Raw genomic sequence first — 17,187 nt, 5'->3', positions numbered from 1 at the left:
TTCGTGACTAACTACGACTTCTGTAAACATGGTTGAGTTCAGCTACATGAAGGCCAGGGAGTGAACCAGCCTCCCCAGAAGGTGCCCTTGAATCCAACAGGAAATCCAGAAAGGTTACAGAAAAGGGTTGCTGCAGGATGGGCTCTCAGGCTGTGAAATGGGATAAAAGAAGAAACAAAGAGCTCCTGAAGATATGACTGCTTTGTCTTTACTCAGTATTCAGGGGGAAATAGTTTCCACGCACAGCCCCTAGCTCTTTCTTGACTCTGAACTCAGCTTCCCTATGGACATGAATTACGCATAATCCTAAACCTCAGCAGAAACATAAAAAACAGATACCGCTTCTGAAGAGAAGCAGGCTTCCCTGAGGAGAAATACTACACATATCCCTACGTACACATGCAGGGGTGCCCCGACAAAAACGCCCGCTATTCCGACACTGCATTTGAACAAACTGGTCCTCTTCCTCTCCCGCTGTGTCACCGGGGGGCACAGGCAGGGCAAGCGCACCCCCTGAGGCACCACTGCGCACTGCAGAACGGCCCAGCCTTTACCTGGGCCTGTCCCAGTGACCTTCTTAGTAACACAAATGAAGCACTGCAGAGCTCTTCCCATGCTGAGCAGCAGCAGCAGAATCCACCCTTTCGCCCTCCGCAGAAAATACTTTTTTTTAAAAAGTGCCTTGACTTTTCAGACCAGTAGATAATAAGCTAAATGTATTCATGTCTCATTCTAGATATTGGCAATAAGACTTCCCAGAACCCAGGCAATGGTTAAAAAAAAAAAAAAAAAAAAAAGCTAAATGGGTGTTTCAATCATCACAGTAAATGGATTTATAAAAACATATAGAATACTTTGAAGTCTTGGTCCAAGATGATAAAAGCATATAGCTAAACGACCAGTGTAAACTGAACAGCAGCAGAGCAGCAGCACGGGGCTCAGGTGGGCATGCTGCAGACCCTACAGCATTCTGTAGAGCAGCTCTAACCTCCTCAGTTCAGATCAAGAGGAGCCAACAGGGCAACCCTGTTGCTGAGCTCTCATACTCCTTCCTTTCCTGTTTCTTTAGTGCATTTTTTCCTCCAGCTTACAATTGTCCATGTCGAGAACTACTTGGATCTTTAATGGTTCTTCTGATAATCCTTGCCTCCTTCACTTCTGATGAAAGAAAGAATGGGAACTGTACCCTTGGCTGATTTACACTTCAGCTTAATTTCTATCTTCCTCCTCTTCTCTCCCTCACCTCTTCTTTCCTTTGCTAGCTGAAATCACCTCAGTAACTCTGTTCACAATTTTTGGTAAAATGAATTGATTGAACAGTTGCAGACAAAATCTAACTTGTGACACAAGCAGAAGACAGTGAACAGGGACACTGAAAGTAGAGGTTGGGGTGATGTGGTCAGGTCTTTGGGTCACCAGTGTAAAAAGTCCCCCCCTGGAGTTCTGGAACCAGCAGAGAAAAATGCACGTCCATAATGTTCCTTGAAGCAGCAAATGAAACTGTCACCAGCAGCATAGAATCACTCGCTCCCAGAAAGAAATGACTGAAAAAACCCACTGAAGTTAACCATGCAGCCCAGGCATTCCCCATTTTTTCTGACACTGTATTCTTGGGACAAGGATCAACATTTCTTTGTAGAACTGGCTGCATGAAAACATATTATCTCAAGACATTACAAGGATGAACTCCCAGGACTTCATACAAAGACAGCACCAGGAGCCATAGCGCTGTGATGGTCCCTAAATTCAAATGACCAAATATCCCAGCTGAAGTTCAAAAATATCTTTCCAGTATGTTGGGAAAGAACACTAACAATACAGTGCTTTTCCCTTCAGATGGGCAGAGATTTTAAATACTCAACACATTTCCGCACGACAGCATAGGGAGACTGAAACACCTGGCAATATATGACGTGCCCCTAAAATTCACCAGCCAGTATGTCAAGGTAAGCCAGTGGCAGAGCTAGGGAAAAAGTTTGGGGGTTCTTGTCCTCAGTTCTGCTCAGAGCTGCTGCTGAGGAAAAACCTCTTCAGTATTGCCCATTTCCAAGTGGGATTTGGCTTCTCTGACATCAATGGCAAAAGTTCTCACCAAGGAATCCACAAAGGGCTCAGGTTTTCAGCATTGCTGTAAATAAGCTATCAAGTATTAATTAGTCCAGTAGGGGAGGCTGCTCCTTTTGCCAGTGTATATTTTTCTAATGACTGGGCCAGGAGAAGTAGCCTGAGTCTATGGCTTGTTAAGTACAAACTAACTTGTCTGGATAACAATTAGCTGAAATGAAATAAGCTTAGGTATACACTACTAGCATTCATAGTAACAGAACTTGCCACCCTGGTCTTCAGTTACACGACATACTCTTTTTTACTAAGCTAATACACATCGATTCCAGAGCACAGGCGCATCCATCACCTTATTCTGTTCCAGCACTACTACCGCAAGCCTGGCGTGCTCGTAGTGCCTAGTGTCAGAAAAGCAAGTCACCAGATAAAAGGATGCTTGCAGGGCACAGACTCTCCAGATTCTACATAGAAAAAAAAGTTTAAAAAGAAGATAGTTAGAATTCTCTGCTCTGTTTCTCTTCTTCAAGCCTGTATAAGGTGCTGAATACATTTCTCAAGGAAAATTAATTTCTTTGCCTTTTCCTTGCCTCTAATGAACTGCCTCTGAATGCATGAGGGCACAGGAAAAAGAGCAGACTCCGTGGTAAGATAATAAAAAGTGAAAAGGCATTCAAAACCATCAGTATCTTGCAAACCTACACTGACGGAAATATGCTGGACTGCAGACAGGGGAACAAGATCAGAGAAACTTAGAATAGCTTTGGCATTCATTACTTAACTGCAAAGAAAAGATGACATTGGGGGAGCAGGGGGTTCTCCTGCAATCCTACAGAGAGATTATGGAAGCAGATGTCTAGACACAGGCCACCAACATTCCTAAATACTGCACTCAGTGGACATCAATGAATGACAAACTCTTCTGTGAAAGCCCAGGACATCATAATTATCAGTAAAATAATCAGAATGTGAAAAAAAACATAAGAGTGGCTACCATTAGACAAATAAGTCAAGAAGAATAAACAGAGGAAAGAGGAAAATGTCAGGTTTTTACCTACTGGTTTCACTTTCGCCTTACCAGGTACTAAAAGACCCAAAGCACTTGTAGGTCAAAAAACGTGTCTATATAACCACAAGCTCCAATGGACTTTGGAGTGCAACTGTCTCAGATGATCAGCGTAACTCAGGGAAGTTAGAAAAGATGAAGCACAAGAAAGTTAGAGGTTTTAATCCAATAAACACAGGAATCGCTAAGTGCTCAACCAGACAGTGAGAATCTTTCCACCGTAGACAGCCAAAGACCTTGGCAGAACCCATTTGATATGTCCAAGCAGCATAATCACTGAATCAAAATGAATCAAGCCTTTTTTTTCCTCTTCATTTCTTTGCTTTGAAAACACTTGCATTTCTTCAACAATTTCAGATCAATTCTTATTTTAGTCAAACACGTTCGCTTGCCCTGCAGAAGGCAGGATGATCTCAAACCATCTTGCAACCTTTGCTAGCACAAGTACATGCTTAAGAAACCAGTTTTCCTGCATGACAAAATAAGCAGTGTTGAAAGTTTTCTATTTTAATAAAACACTGGTAAATTTAGCTTCTCTAAAGCCATGTTTATGCATGCTCTGTAGATGAGATAAGGAGAAATATTATTAATGACCAGTGTGCTTGATAAACAGTTGTCTACTGTGTGTCCTCTCCCTTAACCACTCTGTAACTGCCTTCCCAAAGCTATTTGGGAAATTTCTGTCCTCTACTGCTTTGCCCTCATAGTATGGTTGGAAGCCTTCATCAACGGTGGAGGACGTTTGTGCACTGAAACATCCGGCAGCTGAAACAGAAAACCTGAGAACCAGCTAGATATGAACATTTCCAGATACCGTCCCTGTAGCATCTATGCTGGCTGGGGTCGTTAAGCAAATCCGTTGGAGGAGCTGCGACTGGGAGTCATGAAAACACTCGCTGGGCAGCGCAGCAGATGAGCAAGGAACCAAAGGGTTCACCAAGCATGTCCAGTTGATGTCATCCAGCACGATGCTAAAGACCAAACTGTTGGAAAAAACCAAACTTCACCTCCTTTCCCCATCCAATAATTTAATCTGCTGGACGTAGATGTTCTGAATTTGTTCTAAATTCAAAACCACACTCCAAGGATAGCATGGAGACGGATTTACTCTACAGTTATTACGTGGAACCCGGCCGGCTGACTATCAGGCAAGTCAGCCTGATAGTACTCTTTTCCTGAGCCCTGTAGAAAACAAAGTCTTCCCTGATTCTTTACCGTATGAAATTCACAGAATAAGCAAAGGGTCTTTTTTTAGCAACATCTTACGTCTTTCTGATTCATTCACCTTGTCCCTTGAGCTTCTGCAGACACAAGGCACTTTATAGACTGTGAAATATTTTCCATCCTCCTCTTCTCCATCATTAAGAATGCAAACAGATGAAAGGTGCAAAACTAAGGGATGATAAAGTAAACCTTCGCACTGGATCAATTTAGTAATGTCCTTTATCAGCCTGCTATTCATGCTTAGCAACCACTACAGCTCACACCAACTTCATTTTCATTTTAATACACCATACAGAAAAGCAGCCTAAATATACATCCCCAGATCTAAAGCATATAATCTGTAAACTACAGGAACAGGCAGATCATTTCCATTAGTTTCTTATGTAGCAAAAACCACAATTTACACCTAAAGCATATAATTATATTCAAATTCTAAAAGACAGTGTCGGAAGTACTTTAAATTCATAGTTTGGGGGAAAGTCACTCGGGTATAAGTAGTTACGTTTTAATGTGCAAAAACAACACGCGCACACACACAAAGAGGGTGCAAGAGAAATAGTTTGTGAGAGTGGCAAGGGAGCCATGGGGAATTGCAGGCCTCCGCTTCCAGTGGCTGCCTGGAATTCGGTGCAGCCGGCACTCCAGCCGAAATGTTCTCCTGCTCCTTTGGAAACACCAGCGCTGGCATATGGCACTAGAGACTGTTCAAACTTTACAGCCATGAGGGAAAATGCTACTGGGATCTATGTCCAGAATTCAAAGGCGTCTCGCTTGTCCTTCAAGCAGAGATCGAAGCAGGCTCTGACATCTAAAGCCCAAGAGGACTATTGGGATTTCATACACTTTTGTGGCTCCCTGCCAGGGATCTCAAAGCAGACCAGTACACCAGGACTGCTCACCTCACCTGGGAGATAAATGGTTATCTCTTCACTTCACACATGAAGGAAACATGTCAGAGAGAAAGGCAAAGTTTCATCAAGGTCATACAACAACCACTGGTCAACAGCATGTCACCTTGTGTGCAGACATTACACAGAAGACAGAAAAAACACCTTTTTCTCTTTAGTGCAAATGATCTTTCACAGTTATTAAAGCCCACCAGAACAACAGAAATGCAAAACCAAAAAATGTCTGACAGGACCGTCATCCCAGGCAACTACACGGCTAGCCTGTCTTCTTAAGGCACAGCACATAGAAATGGAGAAAAAATGGTCATCCTGCGTCCCTCCCAGACAAAGCTTCTGTTCCTTGCACTTATAAGCTCCAGCTCTTTATTCAGTTACCTTCTGTATGGCAAACCATGGAACTTTCCCACGTCCAGCTGAAGACTATCCTGCTCTTTTCACTATTCCTACTTTAGATAACCTAGGTGTGTTTTCCTGCTTCTAATAAGACCTGGTATAAGGAATTTGGAGCTTCCACAGCACCGTATGTAATAACCCAGTGACTATCGTAACATTATTCAAGCGTGTATTTTGATGCCATAGTAAAAGAAGAAAAAGGAAAAAAAAAAAACCAACACCCCAACAAGGAAAACTGGCCAGCATCTTTAAGAAAAATGTCTTCAATTTTTAAAATACAGAAATATTATAAAAAGTACCATTCCCATTCAGCATTCTGTGTAGCTTGTGTCACATATCCCAATATTCTTTACAACTTCAATGCCTATACAAAGCATACAGCAGGATCCTTCATCTGTCTTTGAAATGCAGTCACCTTTGCAGTAGAATGTGGCAGTTGCTTGACAAGTCAGGGCTGTATTATCCAAAAGCAGAAATGATAAAGAGAAGAAGAAACTTCTCTCCAGTCTAAATTGCAAAGGAAATATAAGGAGGAAAAAAAGCCCTGATCTAATTTTGACTCAGGACTTGCATTCGCACTTTTTTGCAAAATGTGCTATGAGATACTGTGCAAGCACAAAGTAGCTATCAGAAGAGAATTTTTTTTAAACACATGTCTTAAGAGACTGCACCTTCAGCAGCACGGGTCTAAGCAATATTTCAAAGGGCACAGAGACACATATTAAATCAGAATGACAGGGTTCAACAATAACATTAGGTTTCTCATGTTCCAGATCTCAGAAGATCATTAGGATCTCCCAGGATCAAGTACCAGGCAAACAGACTTAAGCTTCAGTTTTACAGTACAGTGCAAGCTATTCCAAGTTGGGAATAGTTAATGTTGAGCATTTCATAGCGCAGCAAAATGAGAAGTCAAAGCACCCGATCAGAAACTGTTTCATGTAAAAGTTTGCAAATACTAAAACAAATAGTAACCTTGCTTTAAGGAAACGGCCTTTGCATATACCAGAATGTTCCTGTGTTCGACTACCTAACGCTGTGATGCCTCAGAAGAGCTACAGAGACTCAGCCCGGGGCGGGGGGGCAAAGCTCAGCTATGGTCACTTAAACAAGACTATAAGGGACTACTGAGTTTGGATGATTAGATTTCTGGATAGTCAGCTTGAGACAATTTAAACAGACCTCACCTTTCTTTAAAAATATAAATCATTGTTAATGGCTCTGAGGAAGGGAATGTAAACATTCAGGCATACAGAATCACCCGTCTTTTCAAAAAAATTAGGCTTCATTGTTGATAGAGACTAGAGGCAAGCCACAAAAAGTAGACAGACTTCTAGCTTTTCACCTTTGCAGAACTTAACTGCAACCCTAATTTCAGCTCTGAATAAAGTTAATTTTACTGGATCACTGACTGCTCTGTATAGGATGATTTCTTCCCTTTTGTTAAAGCTACCAACCTTCGCTCAAAGTAATCTCGCAATGATGGAGGAACAGGGAAGGTCCTGCTCGGTACCAGGGAATGGGCAGTGCCAAGGACTGAGAATTAGCTTTCTATTTTACAGAAAAGGCAGGATTGCAGTAACAAAGACACTGGAGGAGCAGCAAGAAGTAGGAGATGAGCTTTTATAAAGAGGGTGCACTGTCACAGCTGTGTGGCAAGCTTTGACGCTGGTTTGCAGAATACCTGCCTATTTCATGGAAACACTCTGTTGATTTATCCAAGCATTTGTTCTCATTTGATAATTAAAAAAAAAAAAAAAAAAAGATATGAGATGGCAATGCTTCACATAAATGACAGGACTTCTAAAAACTGACTGAGGCCTGAGATTTACTCTTACAAGATCTGGCGACCGCTCAGTGCCAGCCCTCGTGACAAGCCTTCACTTTGTGCTGTGACTTGTGCAACAGCCTGAGCGAGCCTAGTCCCCACAAAGTGAAAACCAAGAGAGAAACGCCCACAGGCCCACCGCTGCTCCCACAGCTGCCGCTGCACAGCAGCGCTCTGAAGGCTGGGGCGACCTGCACGAGGCATCGCACGTCGCCTCTGCGCACCCCTGCTCCCCACCCAGTAAGGAGCGCTAGAGAAAAAACAGCTGGAGGAGAAAAGGAGAAACCAAATTAATTAATTCATCACTAAGACAAAACACGCACAAATCTCTTCATTTTATCTGTCAACGGAAGGCATGCATTATTCATCAGCTGAGAAGATGAAGACGTGTAAAGAGGGGCTGTGAAGCCACTGCTGCAGGCTCTGGTAAACCAGCTGACCCGGCAAGGTGCTAAATAACGACGGGGAAGCACATGTGGACTTTCAATAAACACAGCCCCAACTTTGTTCCATGGTTGGATTTTTTCCTCCCTCTGTCCCACAAGCCCTTAGTGAAACAAAGAGGAATCGCGGCTTTCCCTTGCTATTGTTTGAGGAGTCTAGGAAGGTCCTCCCATGGAAAAAAGATTTCTCCTGACTTGCTGAAGTCCCCCGCCTGGCTGGGCTTGCTCCCCTGCTGACAGGGAGGTAAATCCGTTACAAAGACTTTCTCCTTGAGAAGACGCACTGTGCCAAGTTTCACATTTGCAGGTTGCAGCTCAACTACCGGAAAGCACCAGCGTGGTGATTTCAGAATTAACTCTCATAACACCAGCGCTGTAACGACTTCCAGATCTGGGCCTGGGCCTGTTCAAGTTAAGCCACAAGAAGGTTTTCCACTGATTGGAGCACTGAACAGAGCACTGAACAGAGACTCCAAACAAGTGTTCGCCACTTGCAAGACATTTACCCTTCCTCTGTTCTAGGTACTAATCTGCTTCTTCAAACAGACTGAAATCTACTGAGATGCACAAGAAAAAAAGCAAAATACGGTTAGATACAAAACCGAGCCATGGTGGTCAGCATTGCTGGACTGGGAGGGGGACAGCAGTCCTGACCTGATTCCTTCCAAAACCAGTACGAATGTAGCCACCGATTAGGGCAGAAGTCAGAGTGAATTTTTTATTTCCTCCTAGCAAAGAAAAAAATCGAAATCCCAGGCAACACAGGGAGTGCACGGCCTCCCTGGTATCTGACTCCTCAACACTGTCACAGATCCAAATTCCAGGGGCCTCTGTCATGCAACAGTGAAAGAAAACACAAAAATAAACCATGTGTGTGTTGACAAGACCAGCTGTCTTTATGGTCTCTTTTTCTTCTCTCTTTCAGTGCCCCCCCCCCGCCCCCCTCCCCCCGCCGCTTACTTATGGCCAAAGGGGGTTTCCATGCCAGCTTTGCTACATGGCATGATTAGAAAAGGAAAAAAAAAAATAATTCTCATGCTGGCTTATGTACCAGCCTGAGCTCCCCGAGCTCTCCATTTCCCTTGATTCCTTACTGCAATGAGGACACGGAAAAATGCCTGTCTCTCACTGAAGTTGATAACGGCTTTTGCTCAGGGCTCTTAAATGAGGCTTTGCTGGGCTTTCAGGGCAGATGGAAAAGTCATCAAGGAGAAAAGAACTATCATTTGTTGACCAGGAAACAGAATGTGGACTCTCCCGCAGACTACTGCCTGCCTTTTACATCAAGGCTAACCACTATCACATTTTGCGACATCCTTGTCTCCTTTCCTCACAAGTGACCTATGAGCTAGACTTTGCTATCCCCTTCCATCATAGGAGCACTCAGCTAGAGAATCATGTCTGTGCAGGGCCAGAAGAAGAAGAACCAGTGTCAGAAATGAGGGAGAGGGCCGGCTGGAAGGAGAGGGAAGGGAGGGGAGAGCCCTGGGACAGTTGGTTGAAATGCCGCATGACATGGCTGCAGTAGGCGCTAGGAGGATATGCTGGCAGGGCTGTGTCAGGGTTACAGGGATATTGAAACCTGGAGTACCATGGCTAAGCGCTCGGATGACCAGCAGAGCAGTCTGAAGAGTTCAAATGGCACAGCAAGGGGTGGATCTCCAATTAAGGCTATGGGTGCACTGGCAGAGTCACAGAAAGAGCTCAATATTGCAGGTCTGAGCTGAGGCGTGTTGGAGAGGGAACAGGCTCAGGAAAAAAGCCAGGAGGCAGATGCTGCGGGTCACAACTGAGCACCACCAAAGCAGGGCTGCGCTAGCGGGAGGTGCTTTGGCAGAGCTGCTGGAGGGCACGGGAAAAGGGTGGCTGGGAGCACTGCAGGGCAGGTTGCGGGTGCTCTGGCAGTGTGGGAGGGGGGAGCCCAGGGCGCTGCAGAACAGCACCATGCTGCAGAGGCAAGGACTCAGGACCGAAACACGCTGGGTAAAACACATTGAGCTGTATGTGCACGGCCAGTCCTGCAGACACAAGTGGCAGCACTCTATCAGCCTATCAATCCCCCACTTCTACCCCAACGCTCACATCCACCCCAAAAAGCAAGAGAAACATGTTCAGGCCCCACATGGGAAGGGAAACAGTGCCATGCCAGACATCGAGACCATCTGTTAAGCACCACCCATGTGAAACTCAGTTATGGCTTATTAATCATTAGCAGCAGGAGCCCTGCTATTTGCAGCAATACTCAAGGATCATGTGAGATAGTCCCTATTGTGCTAAAGTAAGGGATACGAGGGATCAGCCAGCCCCTGCCCCACAGGGTTTCCAACAGGAATATAGCTAAAGGAAAAGCAAGCTGGGTGGGAGAAGGACAGAGCTGGGTACAACAGCAGAGATTCCAGTCGCCCTTCCAGTATATCACTACCTTTACCTAAAAGGTGGCAGAGCAAAGCTGCTGCAGGTTTCACACCTTGGCCAGACCTGACCCTGACCTGCAGCCCTGCAGGGAAAGGGCCAGGCCCCAGGTTGCCTGCCTCTCCTGGCTGACGTGGCTGAAAGCAGAAGCCAAGGGACGGAGGGAGATGTGAAAGTGGAGATGTGGGTGAGCCCCCACATCAGCCAGGCCTGGGCCAGCTCCTCTCAGGGTGGGCAAACTCAAGAGAGCTGGGCAGAGGCAGTGCTGGTCCAGCTGCGGAGCATTGCTCAGCATTTCAGGGGCAGGATGCTGGTGGGTCCCCCCTCTTCCTTGGCGTCCCTCAGATTCCCTCTTCCCCTTCTCCCTTGCTGCCAGAGTGGAAACCCACTCCCTATTATTTCCTGCCTCTGGGTTTCCTGGGAAGCCACCGCCAGGCTCCAAGCAGGGATCCGGGAGCAGGGGGAAGGAGACCTCGCCGTTTCCTTTGTACGCCCCGCGCCACCCGAAAACTTCCCCGAGGAAGGCTGCGAGCGAGCGAGCAAGCGGGCAGGGCAGGGGAGAAGCGGCGGCGGGCGCCTCCCCCGGGCCCCCGGCCGACCCTCCCGCAGCGGGGCAGCGGGGAGGGCCGGGCGGGAAGATGCCGCTGCCGCAAGGACCGTGTCAGCCGCTACGACCACGCTAGGGCCGGGAGCCAGGGAGTTAGCAATCCTCTCCCGGAGGACCCCCATTCCCGGAGCGAATGGGAGCGGGTGCCCCTCCGCCTGTCCCGACACGTTCGGCGCTGCCGCCCGGCATGGAGCGGCCCGAACCCGCCCCGGCCCCGCCAGCCCCCACCCTCCGTCCTGCTGGACCACGCCGGCGGGGGAAGTTGGCTCTAGAAGCGGCCCGTCCTCAGCCCTGGGCTCCGCTCGGGGAGGGGGCAGGGGGGGAAAGGAGGGTTAACGGGGAGGGGAGGTAACGGCGGAAATATGAGGTGCTGGGAGGACCCCCCTCCCCGGGAGTCACAGCCATCGCCCCTGTTCCTTCTCTGCTGCTCCAGCTGCTCTGCAAAAAGGTTAGAAAGAAACAAGAGTGGGAACCCACCGTGTCCTCCTCGGAGGGAGACAGGGGAGCGGTAGATAGAGATAGGCACAGAGTGGTGCTTGCTGCCGTGGAAGTGATGCTCATACTGAGCCTGAGATACAGACGAGGAAGAGGAGGCAGAAGAAGCCACGTTAGAGGAACTCCACACAGAGCTGACGATACATCCCCAAAAGAGGGAGCACATCCACAGGGTCCAGGCGGGGCGGCGTCCCGGGCAAATGCTGGGGTCTATTCTCAGGTGCATGGTCAAGGCACAGGGCACCTACAGACGGGCAGTCTGAATTCCAGCCAGGGAGAGAGGATAAGGTTCATGATGCCAGGGGACCCATGCTAGCAGAAAGAAGAGTCGCTTCCGAGGCTCTAAGGTGCGCGTGTGTGTTCAAGAGGCAAAGAGACAGTATGTGTCTGTGCGAGAGAGCGTGTGCTAGGAGGGAAGGGGAGGGAAGGGGGAAGGTTAGGAACCACACACAGAAGAATAAGACGCGCCGTTTCCCAGGGCAGGATCTACTGTGCCAGGAACCCCGCGGCCGTACCGAGCCTCCAGGAGAGCGCAGGAAAGCCGCACATGTCAGCGGGAGGGTCCTGGAGCTTGCACTTCTCAGGTTCCTCCAGGATCACGGAGTCCTTGAGGACTTTTCCCTGCCTGCGATCCCTGTCTCTCACTAAGCTGAGAGGGACTACTGAAAGCGAAAAAGAAGAAAAAAAAGCCAGAGACCCCAGGTAAATTTTTGATTTTTTTTTTTTTATCCCAAATTCCAGGGGGGTTCTGTTGCTTCTCCACTAGCAAGTGTTGCAATGCAGAACTGCTAGGCACACGCACACGCGCACACACACACACAGAGAGAGAGAGATCTGGATTGTTATCCTCCTTCCACCGGATCCGGGCGACCGAGGGCTCAAGCCGATTAACCCTGCGTAGCCGGGCAGGGCAACGCCAAGTCTTCCCAGGCTGGCAGGCAGGCGGGCGGGCGGGCGGGCGCGGAGGAGAGGCCGGAGGGCCGGGCGGAGCGGCGCGGAGCGGCGGGCGCTGAGCAGAGCGGAGCGGAGCCGGGGGCGGGATGCTGGCGGCCGGCGCGCCAAGTGCGGGCAACTCGGCGGCGCAGGTGAAGCACAGCCGGGGTGGCCGGGGAAGCGGCTCCACCAATGGGCGAGCCGTATGCAAATATCCCGGCCCCGGCGAAGCCAATGAGGGCGGCGGCAGCTCTCCGCAGAGGGACTGGCTGGCTCCGGGGGGAGGCGGGGCCGGAGGGCGGCACCGCCCCCGCCATTCATGCGCCGGTGCCTTACACACGCGCTCGTCGTCTCCGGCCCCGCCAGCGGGGGGTCCCAGGCGCGGTCCGCCCCCCCCCCCCTCCCCGGGGCGAGGAAGGGTTGCCCGGTGGGTGGCGGCAGCGCAGTCAGGAGCGGGAAACACCCCGGACCCCCAAAACTGTTCGCACAGGAGTTCCCAGCGCTGCCCCGGCGGAGGGGAGCGCCCCGCCCCGCCCCGGGGAACCGGTGCCCGGCATCCGCCCCCGCGGGTGGGGGCCGGGCCGCGGCGGCTGCCAGCCCCGAGCAGCCTCCGGGGAAACGCGCCCACCCGGTCCGTGCCCGCCTCCCCGGGGCACCTCCTCTCACGCCGCGGTTCCGCTCTGCCGCGCAAGGGCGGCCCTCCGCGGGCGCGGAGCCGGAGGGGCCGCGGGCGGGTGGGAGTAGGAGCGGGCGCCGCCGGTACCCGTCCCTCTGCCGTGCTACAGGGTCCCGTCCGTCCCAAGTGCTCGTCCTGCGGCCGCAGCCGCACAGGAGCGAAGTGAGAACCAGGAATGACTGCGCTCACTAAAACTCCATACTGCTTTTATGGATATTTTTCTTTTCTTTTTTTATGCTCCTGCAACAATAGGCTGAGTCCAAACAGGTATATTTGTACTTAATCCTCGGAGAATGAGGATTGCAGCCCATAAATTAATAAATAAACATGCTAGCGTTATCTAGTAATTTATTGCCTATCAATTTGCACAGCCAAAATCCCCAGCCACACCGGGGAAGCCAGGCACCACCGGCAAAGTGACTTATGCAAGATCACTCAGGGAGTCAATAAGGACCTTTGGAAAAGGCCCCAGGTCTGGCCTTGCACCGCACCACCTCCCTCTTCTTCATTTATGCATTCAAACCAGAATAAATTGTTTATGACTGTAAGCCTCCTTGTTTTCCCTTCTAGATCCATGTTTGTAGGTGTGCTCACATGCACCTCAGAAACCAGCTTGTCTCATTTCGTAAGCATTTCCCTAACGCAGAGATGTGCTGTTCTCCATCATTGATCTCAATTTGGTACATCAGCAACTTGTAATGATCAGTTGCACACCTAGTACTTCTAGCTGAGCCTGATATGCCTGTAATTTATTTTCTAGTAACCTATATTATCGTTTAAGTAATCTAAATCAGGGCCTAGAGCAGTCAGAAATACTTCAGTGTTTTGTTTAATCAATGATTGTGGATGGTAAAGCTGGAAAGCGAGAATATTACTTTCAAATTTATCCAACATCTGCCACCTAAGAGTCTCAGAGTGCTTTAAAATCTTTTATTAATGAAGCCATTCAACAGCTTTAGGTATTACTGTGCCGTTTTGCAGATAAGGAAACAGAGGCTTAGAGGCGTTGAGCCAGTGAGTGACTGATAGACATGGGAACTGAACAGAACCGACACTGAGATTCTCCATCCTAACAAGTGCATGCTGTTAGTATAAACGTTTGACTGATTCGGTGGCCATTTGTTAGCCTTAAAGTGTGAATATCAGCCTTCCTCACAACAGGGCACGCAGCTGGAGAGAGGGGTGAGTAACCTGTGGCACAGGTGCCTGCTGGCTGGCGATTTGCACTGCCACGCACAGGGCATGGAGCAGTTTTATCTGTGCAAGACAACTGTTCCTGGCCCTGAGTTTTGTCGAGGAGGCTGAAGTTGCTGCCATATATGTGGTTGGATACCAAGAAGGATCCTGTCTTCAAGAAGAAGCCGCCCCCTGCTCCTAACTGTACTTGGGAGAAGAGAGGGAATATAACCTGGCATATCGCTCTTGAAAGGCTGCCGACCCATGAGGATGCTGCTGGCGTCCACCTTGAATCCCTCACCACAGAAATCCTGACTTTCACCCAGTCCACAGGCAAAGTACTCCGAGATATTTATTGTGTAGTTACATTGTAGAGGACTTGATTTAAGGGAAAGGCGAAAGGATGTGTATTAAATACATGTCACTGAATAGCTTATTTGTAAAACACAGGAAATACGTTCTGAATAAATTTCAGACCCAGCTAGTTATCAGCAATGCAACAACAGCAATGCTGTACTTCAGCCCCTGTTCATGCTGGCTACCTCTTGGGCTGCTGCGAGAGGCAGAGCCCTCAATGGACAATAAATAACCAAGCTCCAAAACAAATCACTGATCCTTTCCTCACTCAGTCTGCCACCAACCCTGCCCCACAGCTTAGGTGCAGAGGATGTACAAAGGAGATGAGCATCACTTCAAACTGCCCTGGCCAGAGAGAGAACAGGCCTAGTAGTCCTGAAAGGGAGAAATAGAGAGCTGCTATGTGTTGTCCCTGTGCTGGGGAGTCGTCTAAGTTCTGCCTACCAACCTTCCTTCACTGCAAACCATTGGGTAAGCCGCCTTAGGCAAAAAGGAGAAAGGCCAAGAGAGCCAAAATATAGGAGTACAACATAAAAATAAAAATAAATAAATAAAAAGGAAAAACTGGGAAGCTGGCTATAAATACATCATAGGGGTCTGGTGACACCGTAAAGTACTGGAACTTCACTCTGCCTTGCTTTATTAGGTGTCAGTGGATGTATTTACTGCCCTGTAATTCACAGGTGACTCATTTATTTAGCAGCACCTCTGCAGGAAGAGGGCAGATTTCAATTGCAGTTTCCCCTCTTGGGTGGCAAGGGGAAGTTTATAGTCAGAAATGAAGTTTCAACAACATTATTGCCACCAGTTTTAATTCAAAAGAGGCTCTGTTATTTTCCTATTAGTTCAGTTCATCTGGGTAAACATACAGTCTTCCTAAATGCCCTTGCGTCTTCACAACTGAGATGGGTGCCTTAAAGGATAATGGTTCCCATCATAAGTTGCTCCCTATAGATATAAGAAAAGTAGTCTTATTTCTTACATAGCTGCTTCTTCCACTAAAAGAGCAGAGGGCCACCATATTCTGCAGAAATGAGAAATAATAAAGCGATTGTTTCTGAGTTCTAGAATCCCAGAAAGAGAGCCAGTTGGCTTCAAGCCCAGGAAAAGTTTGTACTCTACGTTATTTGTGTCAGCAAGTACAACTCTCTCTATATTTCCTATTAAATCTTAGCTGTTAATTACTTTGCTGCACTTAGAACTGAAAAAGTCAGCTCTGCTCTACAATCACAGATCTCTAAAACTGGATCCAAAAGGGAATCTCCATTAGCTTTTAGCAATACAGGGTGACTGCCAGAGAGATGACAGCTCTGGCTCCACCCAGTAGAGGCTAACGAGGTACAATTGCTATATAATAAGGTTAAGAGAATAAGGTCAGCTAGAACAGCCTGTCACCCAAAAGCTCTTCCCAGACTGAACTGTTTCTCTCAAGGTTCAAAACAGTGCCATTCTTTTTTTAAAAGAAATGTACTTTTCTAAGAACTAGAAGGAGGGCAAGAACAGGTTTGCTTATGATCTTAAAAATAGAGTCTTAAATAAAATAAAATAAACCAGAGGGGATTGCGTACTGTAAAGAGCTTAGGACTGGCATATAGACACCTTTGCCTTTAGCAAGCTACTTCAAATACTGCTGAGGACAGCAGTGACCAAAAAGCTGGTAAGTTCCTCAGCACTGTTGGCAGAATTAACTGCTCTGATACAAGTCCCTGGTGCCTCACTGTCCTTGTCATCACTGCCTCTCTGCAGGCAGCCTTGAGAAGCAGGTAAGACCCAGCAGCGCCAAAGAATTATCAGTGTCTGCTCATCCAGAGGGAAAAGGAAGGGTTGCTCCACGACAGGGCTGAAGACCGTGCACGCAGCTGCCGCTATGCAGTAGTTTTTCTACATATAACCAAGTCCCTGCAGTCTCTGTAGTTCTCAGTTTTATTCTGTACCTTTGGAAAAAAGAGCAATCTATTCTCAGGGCTTCTGTGCTCTCCGTTAGCATCGAGTAAGTCCAGTTACCTACAAAAGTTGAGGCATATGCCTTACATGTTACCAGTGACATGGGGCAGGTCTAATTCTCTTTTCAGCTCAGCTCCAAGGGATCACAGTTTGCCACAAGCAACTAATACAGAAGCTTTGGAGCCTAGTTTTGTTCTCATTTATGTCAGGGTGAGTAAATTCAACAGAGCCAGTGGATTGACATCAGCGAAGGGAGATCTGACCCTTGACGTTCATTTGTGAGAAGAGAAATGCAAGCTGATTACAACCGGTTAGCCTGGGCTAGCAGTAAGTTAGCCAAAAGCAACAGTAACCACTGGGAGCTTTGACAGAAGATGAAGGACACAAATTCAGTTCTGTCAAGTGTCCAATTTAAGGGCCAGAAATCTTGCAAAGTTCAGGCTTTTATTTTCTGAAATTCCATACGTACAGTCCTATGTTAGTGAAAACAAGCAAGAACAAGTGTGGGCACACACACAAATCCAGCAATATATCTCATTTTGAGAAGCATTAATCAATAATAATTGGGAAAGAGGCAACGTCAGAATTTGCTAATGCAGACTGACAATAACATGTTAGAATTGGCCCTGTTTACTAGATAATGTATGAAGGACAATCCAGTGTA

At 47.8% G+C, this 17,187-nt stretch overlaps 1 protein-coding gene across 7 annotated transcripts in view; it reads right to left on the bottom strand.

Moving 5' to 3' along the window:
• The window catches only part of NRXN3 (neurexin 3), a gene marked incomplete at both ends in the record, with an annotated part of 989,746 nt that overhangs the window by 360,566 nt on the left and 611,993 nt on the right, over window positions 1-17,187 (bottom strand). For 3 of the 7 annotated variants that reach the window (XM_082484861.1, XM_082484862.1, XM_082484863.1), the window contains one exon: window positions 11,420-11,663. The exons of the other annotated variants lie outside the window; for them this stretch is intronic. In XM_082484861.1, coding sequence (XP_082340987.1) covers window positions 11,420-11,663 — 244 coding nt within the window. Of the gene's footprint in view, window positions 1-11,419; window positions 11,664-17,187 lie in introns of those variants that run through there. 7 annotated transcript variants of the gene reach the window in all.

This window comes from Vanellus vanellus, assembly GCF_965231255.1.
Source record: "Vanellus vanellus genome assembly, chromosome: 6".
NCBI lineage: Eukaryota > Metazoa > Chordata > Aves > Charadriiformes > Charadriidae > Vanellus > Vanellus vanellus.
The sequence above is the reverse complement of the archived record's forward strand: the minus strand, read 5'-3'. Positions and strand labels throughout refer to the sequence as shown.